The 11,245-nt window shown below is 53.7% G+C and overlaps 1 protein-coding gene across 1 annotated transcript; it reads right to left on the bottom strand.

The window, feature by feature from the left end:
• Nucleotides 1-453: 453 nt before the first annotated feature.
• Nucleotides 454-10,833, bottom strand: LOC132434553 (sperm mitochondrial-associated cysteine-rich protein). Its single transcript, XM_060026241.1, has 4 exons — nucleotides 10,655-10,833; nucleotides 3,778-3,921; nucleotides 2,756-3,591; nucleotides 454-1,031 (listed from the first exon to the last, which is right to left on the bottom strand). Exon 3 carries the CDS (start codon nucleotides 3,568-3,570, stop codon nucleotides 3,058-3,060), a length of 513 nt encoding a protein of 170 aa, XP_059882224.1. The 5' UTR covers nucleotides 3,571-3,591; nucleotides 3,778-3,921; nucleotides 10,655-10,833; the 3' UTR covers nucleotides 454-1,031; nucleotides 2,756-3,057.
• Nucleotides 10,834-11,245: the final 412 nt, after the last annotated feature.

Raw genomic sequence — 11,245 nt, 5'->3', positions numbered from 1 at the left:
AATTCCATCTCTAGGACACACTTCTAGTAGAGGGCAAGGAGGGCTGGGGTCTCTGTGTGGGGAGTCACAGGGGAAGTCTGGCTTTCAGGGCAGGTGGGGAGGATGCTCTGGGAATTACTAGGAACGATGCTTACCAGAGGAGCATCATTTAAAACCTCTGTTATGAAAATGTTCAAACATACATAAAGGTAGAGAGCATAGTTCTATGAAATGCCCTATATACTTAATTCAACAATATTGATTTTTGTACCTTTGTTTCTTCTCCTCCTTTCTTTCTTTTTTCGTTTGCCAAAATACTTAAAATTAAATACATCACTTCACTCCATACTCAGTGTGCATCTGAAATACGGACCTTTTCCTACATAACCTCAAAGCCATTTTCACATTTAACAAAATCAACACAGATTCCTTGGCATTGTAAGTACTCAGTTCATAATTAAATGTTTCCAGCAGTCTAAAAATGTCTCTTTACAATTGGGTGGTCCCAATCAGGAACCAAACAAGGTCTCCCCACCACCACCACCAGCCATTGACTAGTTGAAGAAATCCAGTCAGATCTCCTTTAGAATGTCCCACGTTCTGGATATGTTTTCTCACTTCCTTGTTTTGTCATTTAATATGTTCCTCCACCCCCCATGTTTCTCATTAAATGGAGGTTAGCTCTAGAGGTTTGATTAGAATCATGTTCAGTTTTTTTGTTTGTTTCTTTGTTTGGCAAGAGTCCTTCACAGGTGGTGCTGAGTGCTTCAGATTGCATCACATCAGGAGGTACACGGCATGTGGTTGTGCCACTTTTAGCGATGCTAAGATTCATCAGTGGGGTCAGGTAGTGACAGCCTTATTCCTCCATTGTAAAGTTCTCCATCAACTACCATCCTTGGTTTCATCCATTGACGATTCTTGCTTTGATCAATTATTTCATTAAGGGGTTGCAAAATGGTGATTTTTCTAATTCCATATTCCTTCTACATTAGCTGGAGTTCTTCTGTAAGTAAGAAGTTTTCTCCACCACTTAGAGCTATTTGGCCACCCTGAAATATAAGTTACACAGGACAGGCAGCATAAATGCATAATTCTTTTTCTTTCTGGTTGCCAATTTTCAGAATATGAAGCTGGGAGAAAAACTTCATTTTTTAAAAGTTTTGGGCTTAGAGCTGAGTAGGGATGGATGGCCTGGACAGTGGGCAGGGGAAGAAGGGTCTATTCTGGTAGCTCTGTCCAGCCCTCACTCATTCCAGGGCATGGGGTGTTTGGGGGACAGCTGGACAATGGAGGACTTGGTGTCCTGGCCCTTGGGCAGCAATGAGATGGGCATGACATAGGCCTGGTGTGCAGGCAGCTGCAGGACCCAGAGAGAGAGAAAGAGAGAGAGAAAACCAGATTTTGGGGAGGCAGAAAGAGAGGTAGGAATTGAAAAACAGCTGGACCCAGAAGACAGGAACAAAGACAGAAAGGGAAATAGAAATGGAAGAGATCGAGAATGACTTGCACCCAGAAGCAGAATAGGACAAAGGAGAGAGGCAGGAGGTGAATCAAAAGACCAAGGAAGAGGAACTTCCCTGGTACCGCAGTGGTCCCAATGCAGGGGACGTGGGTTTGATCCCTAGTCCAGGGAGATCCCACATGCGGTGTAGCAACTAAGCCCATGTGCTGAAACTACTGAGCCTGCGCTCTAAAGCCTGAGCTCAACTATTGAGCCTGAGCTCTAGAGCCCGAGCCACAACTACTGACGCCCCTGTGCCTAGAGCCCACGCACTGCAACGAAGAGTAGCCCCCGCTCTCCACAACTAGAGAAAGCCCACAACGAAGACCCAACGCAGCCAAAAAAAAATTTATTTAAAAAAAAAAAAGGAAGAAAACAAGATTTTAAATTGGATGGGGAAAGGGAGGGACGAGTGGGGGAAACAGATGTAGAGATACAAGTTAGGTGAAGGCAGAAAGTCCAGGTGATAGAAACAAGGAAACAGAAATGGAGAGAGTGGTGTAGAAAGCTAGAAGGAAAGATAAGCAGAAGGATAAACAGAGATAGAAAGGAAAGAACAAAGGGTTCCAGAGAAGGAGGTTGAGAAAGAGAAGATTGAAACAGACCAGCGTCAGAGAACTTGGGGAATGTGGAGGGGTGCTTAGGGGCTCTCAGCTTAAGATCCAGTCCCACGCAGATGCCAAGGTCTATCACTTCCAGCTTCCTCTTGGTGGCTTCTCCAAACCCCCAGCCCCAGCCCCACCCGCAGGGACAGGGGACTTATGACTAGCTATGTGTGGATGGGATCATTGGGACCCTGAGTCAAGGGTTCCCAGCTTCCATCATCCCCCTGCCAGATGAGCATGGATGTAACAGATGGGATTATTGCTGGAAGATTGAGGTCATGCGGCTGGGCGAGCACTCAGAGATTTGAGAGATAAGACATCCAGGTAGAGAGCGCCAGGTTCCTAGAAGCAAAGGACCATGAAGGATGTCATGATATCCAAGGGGAGGGAGGAACCAAGAATTCTCTGCTCAGCCTCTTCTTCTGGTCCAAGAGCCATTGACCTTCCTTACCAGGCTCATGATGAGAGGTAAGGGATTCAGAGATTCTTGGGTCATTTAGGGATATGGGTGGAGGTCCACAGGGCAAGAAAAGTGGTCCCTGGACAAAGGATCCCCTGTCGCCTCTAGAGGAAGAAGCCATCTCATCCACGCAAACTGCAGAGAAGATGAGCCAGGAAGGGTCTCCAGGGGAGGGTGACCAGAGGGGAAAATGGCCAACTTGCTCACCTTCAGGGGCTGTGGGAGAGGCTCTGAGAAGAACACTTTCCATTCCAGAAGTTGCAGAAGAGGAGGTTCTGGACCCAGTGAGAGCATGCCCAGAGCATGCCTAGAGCATGCCTAGCTTCAAAGCAGACGTCCCGGGACTGAGGAGGAGGCCGGGGGATCTCAGCAGCCAGCCTCCTCTCCCTGCCTGGGTGAGGGGTCCAGCTGATCCTTCTCCGTCCTCCAGAGCTTCTGCCTCCTCCCTGAGGAAGCAGCTGCAGAAGTGCCCTGGAAGACTGGCAATCTCTCAAGGGGCAACAGCCCAGCTAGACTATCAGACAGTGTCGAGAGGTGCGGTGTCCCCTGAAGCAGCAGCTGCAGCGGCCGGCGGAGCCTGGAGGTCCCCGGGCAGCCCCCCGGCCACGGCCACAGCTGTCACTGCAGCCCAAGCAGGAGCTGGAACAGGCGGCTTGACCCCTGGAGCAAGGGTACATGGGGCAGGGAGAGGGGTGGCAGCAGGTCAAATGCGGAGCAGAGCAGGGGCTGCAGGAACTGAGGGGACAAGTCAAGGGCGGACAGGCAGGGCAGGGAGGGCAGGGGCAGGTACAGGGTGGGCCAGGGAGGCCGGGACAGGAGGGGCAGGGAGCTGCGTAATAGGGATAGGTAGTGCAGGAGCAGGTGGGAGGGGGACAGCCAGGGCAGGGGCAGGCACAGGGAGAGGGGGGGCAGGACAGACAAGGCGAGGCAGCTGGTGGGCCGTGCCCGGAGGGTGGAGGGGGATGTTGGTGGCTGGCCTTCTTGTTCCGAGGCCCCAAACGTAGGCCCAGAGAGAAGTCCATTCAGCTGCAGGAGCGGCCAGGCTGGGGGGTTGGGTGAAGGGGAGGGCAGGGGTGGGGTCAGAGGGGGGACAGTGGGGAGCAGGGGTGTGGGCAGGATTAAACTTAAGCCACTGCTGAGCCTCTCTGAGCCTGCAGCAGCTCAGACTTCCCCAGCTAGCCCTCCGCTTCCCGGCCTGCCTGCTCCCCTCCCCTCCACTGAGAACCTACCAAGGGCACCAGACCAGAGCACATCCTCCAAATAGCATGTGCACTTTCATGCCTCCAGTCCTTTGTTTCCACTCTTCCTTCTGCTCCCAGTGCCCTTTCTCTTTTCTCCACCTGGCGAGGTCCCATCATCTCTGAAGTCTTCCCCTTTATTCAATCAGAAAGTATTTCTTGGGGACTTCCCTGGTGGCACAATGGTTAAGAATCCGCCTGCCAATGCAGGGGACACGGGTTCGAGCCCTGGTCCGGGAGGATCCCACATGCCACGGAGCAACCAAACCCATGCGCCACAACTACTGAGCCTGCGCTCTAGAGCCCGTGAGCCACAACTACTGAGCCTGTGCACCACAACTACTGAGCCTGTACTCTAGAGCCCGCATACCACAACTACTGAAGCCCGCGCACATAGAGCCCATGCTCTGCAACAAGAGAAGCCACCGCAATGAGAAGCCCGCGCACTGCAACGAAGACCCAATGCAGCCAAAAATAAATAAATTAATCAAAAAAAAAAAAAAGTATTTCTTGAGCTCCAGGCACCTGACACCTGCCCATCACTCTCCAGCCCTGAAGGCCAGAACGGCTGCTTCAGGCTCCCATATGGTCCCTAGAGGAGACGTCGGGAAGCAGCAACAGCACCAGCAGATGCTCTGAGACTCTGAGACTGAGCCAGGATGTTGGTGGGAGCTGGCAGGGGAGGGAGGAAGCCTAGGTTCTGGGAGTTTCCAGACAGGGCAAATCCCAGGTGTGAGGGTTGGGGGAGGGGCTGGCTGTCTCTGGGAGCCTGACAACCAGCCTGGACAATTATTATTTGAGGGCCTGTCATGCAGCAGGCACTGGCCATGGGACAGAGCAACACAGCTTACTTTAAAGTGAGGCGTGGGGCAGGGTGGAGACAAAAACCAAACAGGTAAACAAACAAAGGTAAACAAATACATTAGCTTACTTCAGAGCAAGGGAACGGCTATGAAAAACAACAGGGTGGGGGCTTCCCTGGTGGCGCAGTGGTTGAGAGTCCGCCTGCTGATGCAGGGGACACAGGTTCGCACCCTGGTCCAGGAAGATCCCACGTGCCGCGGAGCGGCTGGGCCCGTGAGCCATGGCCACTGAGCCTGCGCGTCCGGAGCCTGTGCTCCGCAACGGGAGAGGCCACAACAGTGAGAGGCCCGTGTACTGCAAAAACAAAACAACAACAACAAAAAACCAGGGTGATGTGATGACTCAGAGAGGTGGACCCTTCAGGAGGGGCAGCTAGACAGCCCCCAAACAGTCAGCTATGATGGCCCTTAAGGGTTTGGGAGGAGATAAAAGCACTGGCAGGAACTTCCCTGGTGGTCCAGTGGTTAAGACTCTGAGTTTCCAACCTGCATGCCACGTGGCAAAAAAAGAAAAAAAAAAGTGCTGGCCGACCAGGGGAGAGCTGCTTGAGGCTGAATGGAACCCAGGTGGCTGGACTACGAAGAAAACTAAAGCTGAGAAGGGTATAAGGAGGGCTGGAGGTTGCAATAGAAGATTCAGTGGTCGGGGAAAGCGCCAGTGAGAAGTGACATTTTAGCAAGGACCTGAAGAAAGTGAGGGAGAGAGCCATGGAGATAGCTAGTGGAAGAACATTCCAGAGACGGGGGACAGCAAGTACAAAGAGCAAAGGGGAGAGTCAGATGGCACAGGCAGAGAGCCAGGTAGAGGCCCTGGGAGCTACGGCAGTGACTTGGATCTTATTCCAAGGAAAAGAGAAGACCACTGAGAGTTTTAGGTAAGAAAGGTGTATGGGTCTTCTCGATCCTACACCTGCCCCTGGTTAGAACGTTCTGCTTCCTGTGTAACTGATACAACCATTTTGGAAAACAGTTTGGCATTATCTGGTAAAAATTGAGATTTCCTGTACATACATTTTGACTCTTAGTTTTACGGCCTAGAAAAACTCTTGCATGTATGTACTGGGAAACACACACAAGAATGTTCTTAGTGGCGTTATGACAGCCCAGACTGGAAACAACTCAAACTTTCACCAACAGTAGAATAAAACAATTAACTGTGGTATATTCAAGCAACTGAATGCTCTGTAACAATAAAAAAGACAGTTATGTGCAACAATTTGGATCTCTCTCACAAACAAGAAGTTGAGCAAAATAAGTAAGACACAAAAGGGTAATACAGTGTCATTCCGTTTATATAAACCTCAAAAACAGGCAAAATTAAGTAATATCGATTAGGGATGCATACATAGGTGCTAATCCTATAAAGAAAAAGAAGGAAATAATTATCACAAAAGTCAGGATGGTGGTTACTTCTTAAGGGAGGGAGGGGATGATGGGAGAGTCACATGGGAACTTCTGGAGCAGGAAGTACTCTATTTCTTGACCTGGATGCCAGCTGAGTAGGTATTCGCTTTATTCCAATTTATTCTGTACCCTGTTCATAATATATTTCTTTACTCTTTCAGAAAGAGGAAATAGAAGTACTGTTTCTTTCTCCACTCCATGCCGCCTCATTCAAATCATTATGCTGAAGTTAGATACTGCCGAGTTCATACACCTATCTTTCCCACTAGACCTCGAGTCAGCAACCTTCCCTGTCACTGGTCTGGCACCTGTCCGGGCCTGGCATACAGCAGATGCTCAATAACTGTTTTCTGAGTTGGATTGAACTGAACTGATTTTTTCTAAGTCTCTCATCTCATGGAGAGGTGGGCAGCTGCAGAAGAGGAGGAAGCCTGTCGTGGTGAAGAGACCTCAGGACCACCAAGACCTAGGTTCCCATCTTAGCTCTGCTATGTGCTAGCTGTGTGATGCTATTGGGCAAGCTGCTTAACCTCTCTGGTTCTCAGCTCCCTCCCCTGTGATGGGGTTGATAATAACTGCTACTTCTCTGGACTGCTTTGTGGATTAAATGAGTAACGCACATGCCCTAGCACAACGCCTGGCACATAGAGATGGTCAACGAAGGATAGCTTCCCAACACCCTCCCCCCAGCCCCACATCTTTTCTTCGAAGGGGTTCACTAGAAAGGGCAGCCAGACATCAAATATGGTCCCAGAAAGTGGGCCCACATCCTCAGGGCCCCTCAGGGCTAAGGCGGAGATGTAGTCTGGAGGAGAGCTGGCAGACAGGGAGATCCCACTGTAAGTGAACAGAACCCAGGCTGTTGGTGGGAGCTGGCAGAGGAGGTAGGACACCAGGGTTCTGGGAGTTTCCATCCAGGAGAAGTCCCAGGTGTGGGTGCAGGGGTGCCAGGCCTGCCCCACCCAACACCCTGGCCCCAGGGCATGTGGGCACAGGGAGGAAAACGGGTCAGAGCAGGGCTGGAACTTAACCCCATTGGTCCCATGACCTCTTTGCCAGCTCCGGAGGAGGCATGGCCACAAGAAGCCTGCTCCCTCCTCCAAAGGACCCTCCATCCCTTTTCTTCAGAAAGGAAGAAGCTTGGAACCTCCGTGTCTGGGCAGGAGGGGCTGGAAGCCCCCCAGTGGACAGAGGAGAGATAACCCCATAACCCGGGATGGAGGTTCTGTACAAAACGGACTGCTGCACCCACCCACACCGGGCCTGGCCGCCACCTGGAGCAGTCAGCTCACAAACTCCGGGCAACTGTGGAAGCAGACATGCTCCTCATTCCAGGGAGTGGAACAGGTCAGGGCTGGATCCCAGAGGGGGAGGGTGCACGGTCAAACAGATCAGAGTAGAAGGGTTTTCTATCTGGTGAGGCTCCAGCCAGGCAAACTCAGGAATCCCTCACCCTGAGGGATTTGCCAACAATGTGCGGCCTTGTTTTCTCTATGTAATCTCGGGCCTATGCCTCTGGATTCCTCCTCCCTATCTGTGCCTCTGTTTCCCTTTCTGGAGGAAGAGATGAAGGAATGGGTGGAATCATTCCAGGGCAGGATCACCAGGTGTCCCAGGGGCCTGCTTTGGCCATTAGGAGGTGCTTACCATCCCTCCCTTGTAGCATATCAAAATCCAGGTGAGGAGGGACCTTCTTCTTTCTGGGGGAGCAGGGTGGCTGGGAGCCAGGACCCTGATTCCAGGGCCTTTGCACATACTCTTCTGCTGCCCTCCCTTCTCTCTACTGCCTCCCCACTCCCCCGCAAAACTCTTTTCTAATCTCCTTGGCTGGGGGAAAAGACTCTTCTACTATCCATTCTCACAGCACCTTATACCTCTCCACGCTGGTTGTCACTTGCAATTTTGTGGGTGATTTATTTCATGTCTGACTCCTCTACCAGACTATAAGCCCGCAAGGGCAGAGACCATACCCAGGGCCTAGCACAGTGCTTGGCATATAGCGGATGCTTAATGAAGATTCGTTGAATTAATGAATGGTGCATGTTCAGGGAAGAAATTCCTAGAGTTGTTTAGGCCAGTCCTAAAATGCTGTGTTTCAAAATCAAGGCCTTATTCTATGTGGGGATCTGGGCAGCTCTGAGGCTGGTAAGTATCTTCCACACACAAACTCATTCACCAGGAGAACCAACAAACTGGCAAGCAGCAACACAGGCCTGATACAAGGGGTGGAACTGAGCAAGCACCCAGGGCAAGGCTGGCACCAGCCTCGGCACGGAGCAGGCCTAGGGGGAGGAGGTGGGAGAGGAGGGGAGGAAGGGAAAGAAGACACATGTTGTACATGTTTTCCTCACGCTCTCCCTGGGTGCCTCTGGTCTCCAAGCCCCGATGGTACTTCTGTGCCGTAATGATGTCCTTGGGGGTTGTAACATAGCTCCCCCCACCTCCCAAAGACATCTGCCAGCCACCTCTGAGCGTGGCCTAGGACATCCTCCCAGTACCAGCCTGGGCATGGGGAAGTTGCCTGTTCAGCGTCCTGATGCTGATGGGGAGCCGGCAAGGGTGAAAACTAGGGGCGGGCAATACGGTAAATCAGGGCAGCTGGGACAGATGTGTGGATCCTTTTCCTCTCCTCACAATCTCTCCTTTTGGTCTTCGTGATGAAGGGAGCAAAGGAAGCCTGGTCCTAGGGCCCCCAAGATATCATTTTCTCCAAGTTGCCAGGGTGACCAAGTGAAGCAACCACAAACAGAGCAAAGCCTAGAACTGGGGATGACCCAAGAGAAAGAGAAATGAGGGGAGCTCTCGCTACCAGTTTCCAGAGTGGGAGACCCCCTTCTCCAGCTTCCTCCGAGAATCCCTGGACAGAGCACAGGCGGCAATGCAAGATGGAGAGAAGAATCTGAACCCCTCACAATGCCCCTCTTCTCTGCTCCCCAGTCTGCCTGTTTGGTTTGACTTCCAAACCGCTGCAGCCCACAGACCCCAGTCATTGGGTCCTGGGGAGAGGCGGGGGCGGAGGCGAGGCAATCCCGAGGGGAGGGGCCGGCACAGGGCGGGTCTTCCTGGGCATCGCCCCCTGGCTGCTGTCGTTGGCTGGGGACCGTACAGGCTGCCAGAAGGGCGGAGCCACAGTTACCAAGACAGATGGACAAACACCCACCAGAGACAAAGACAGAGGCAGACAGACAGACAAACCAAGACAAAGAGGAAGGCAGAGACAGATGGAATTCCAGACCCGCTCTCTCTTTCCAGGCTACCCAAGAGTTTTGTCCCCCGTTAGCTTCCCTGGCCCCGTTTGCTACCCCGGCTGCATAGTCTCAGAGCTCTCGCTCTGGGGGACCAGACCCTGAGCCCCTCTAAGAAGGAGAAGGGGAAGAGTTGAGAAAGGGCTACCCAGCAGGGAGAGCGTTCCAGGGGTGGGTGGTGTCTGGTTCTGTGTCAGGATGCCCGGCCAGGGGCCAGGGAGGGAGTGGTGCTCTCACCCGGTTCATGAGGACAGGAGACTCATTCACTGTAAACCAAGTGCAGATGTGCTGGGAGAGGGAAGGGGAATTAGGGCCACACTCACGAACCGCAGCTGGGCCCGCCCTCCTTCCGCCAGCTACCACCACCACCAGGGCAGGAGGGGTTAACTTCGCAGGCTCCTGACGGGGATCCCTGCCACAAAGGCTGAGTGCCATCCCACCCCAGCCTGGACGCCTCGGTCCAACTCTCCGACACCCGCCCCTCTCACACTGCTGAGAGCTGCTCCCAGGGTAACCAAGCAAAGTCAACAGCAGCCAGGCCACCTGGGGACGGGACCCTGGAGTACCTGTTCCCGGCTCTTCCCACCCCCAGTGTGAAAGGGAGGGCCTTGTCTGCACCCCATCAACGGCTCCTGTTCTCCTGAGAGAGCCACAGCAGGCCCCTCTTTCCTCTCCCCTTCGCCTGACTCTGGCTACCAGAAGTGGCCTTTCCCTTTCCCCGGAGGGAGGCTACCTGGTCCCTAGGGTGGCAGTGAGGACAGAGCAAAGTGATTCCGGTATGGGAAACGTGACGTGACCAAGACTCAGTGTCCCCAGTGCTGGCCACCCCAGAACTGTTGCTGGGGAAGGTCCCTTGGGTGCATCTCTCCAGCCGAGTCCAGCCCCCACTGCTACTGCTGCCCTTCTCCACTTTCTCTCTCCCATCCTAGCTCCTGTAGGAATGTTGGAGCTCCATGTATAGAGCTTGGACTCTTCTCTTGCTCTGCCCTCAGTAGAATGGACGCTGACGCCCCGGGGTTCCTACTCTGGGACTGAGAGTCTGTGGTGGTCACATTGAAGTCAGAGAAATGTCCCCATCAGACCCTGACACTGACACTGGTTGCGCGTGCCTGCACACACACACGCGCACACGCACACGCACACGCACGCACGGCTGGAGTCAACAACATCTGTGGTGCATCCAGCAGGCAGGCAGGCAGGCAGGCTCTAGGTAAGGCAGACACACCCCCCCGACTTGGGCTTTCCCCCTCACACCCAGCCCCAGGCTCCTTCCACTCCCAGCTACAGTTCCCCTTGCCCTCCACCCCAGCCTAAATGTAGGCAGCCAGGGACCCAGAAGCCCTAGCCCAAGCTTACTCAAGGCAGGGTGACAGGGAAGAGGTCTTGAAGCCCGGGACTTAGCATCCGCACAATCTCCACTAGTTCAACCAGTTTGCTCTTGGGACCAAAGGACAGGCTGGGGTAGACAAGCGGAAGTGGAGCCTACTTTGACCTGCAGGTGAAGGCTAAGCGAAGGGTAAAGACAGTGGCATCCGCTCTGGCATATCCCTGCGCGGTCACTCCACCCCTTGGGGGGACGTGGATACAGCCCCCCACTGCCTACCCTGCAGAGGTACGGAAACTGGCCTCCGTGAACCACAGCCCGGCCAGAGGACTCAACCAGTCCCCCCAAATGGCAGGAAGGGGAAAAGTGCCAGAGAGAAAGGGTAGCATCATGGGCCCAGGACACTGACCTCTTCTGCCAGCCTTGCCCGGCCTCCCGGGGACGGAGCCAAGGAAGCCCAGCAAATGGGCGGGACAGAGACCCAGGCGTCCTGGCCCGCCCCGCCCAGCCTCCCTCCCACCCACCCCGCCGCCCCTCCGCCCCCCAGCCCCAGGGCACCGAGGAGGGAGCCGGGCAGGGGCAGGCGGCAGGGGAGGGAGGAGCGAGGGCGGGAGGGGGAGGAG

This window comes from Delphinus delphis, chromosome 11 (genome assembly GCF_949987515.2).
Source record: "Delphinus delphis chromosome 11, mDelDel1.2, whole genome shotgun sequence".
NCBI lineage: Eukaryota > Metazoa > Chordata > Mammalia > Artiodactyla > Delphinidae > Delphinus > Delphinus delphis.
The sequence above is the reverse complement of the archived record's forward strand: the minus strand, read 5'-3'. Positions and strand labels throughout refer to the sequence as shown.

Bases quoted from the DNA above. Each gene is read 5' to 3' on its own strand.
- LOC132434553 (XM_060026241.1), bottom strand. From the start codon at position 3,570: ATGGACTTCTCTCTGGGCCTACGTTTGGGGCCTCGGAACAAGAAGGCC.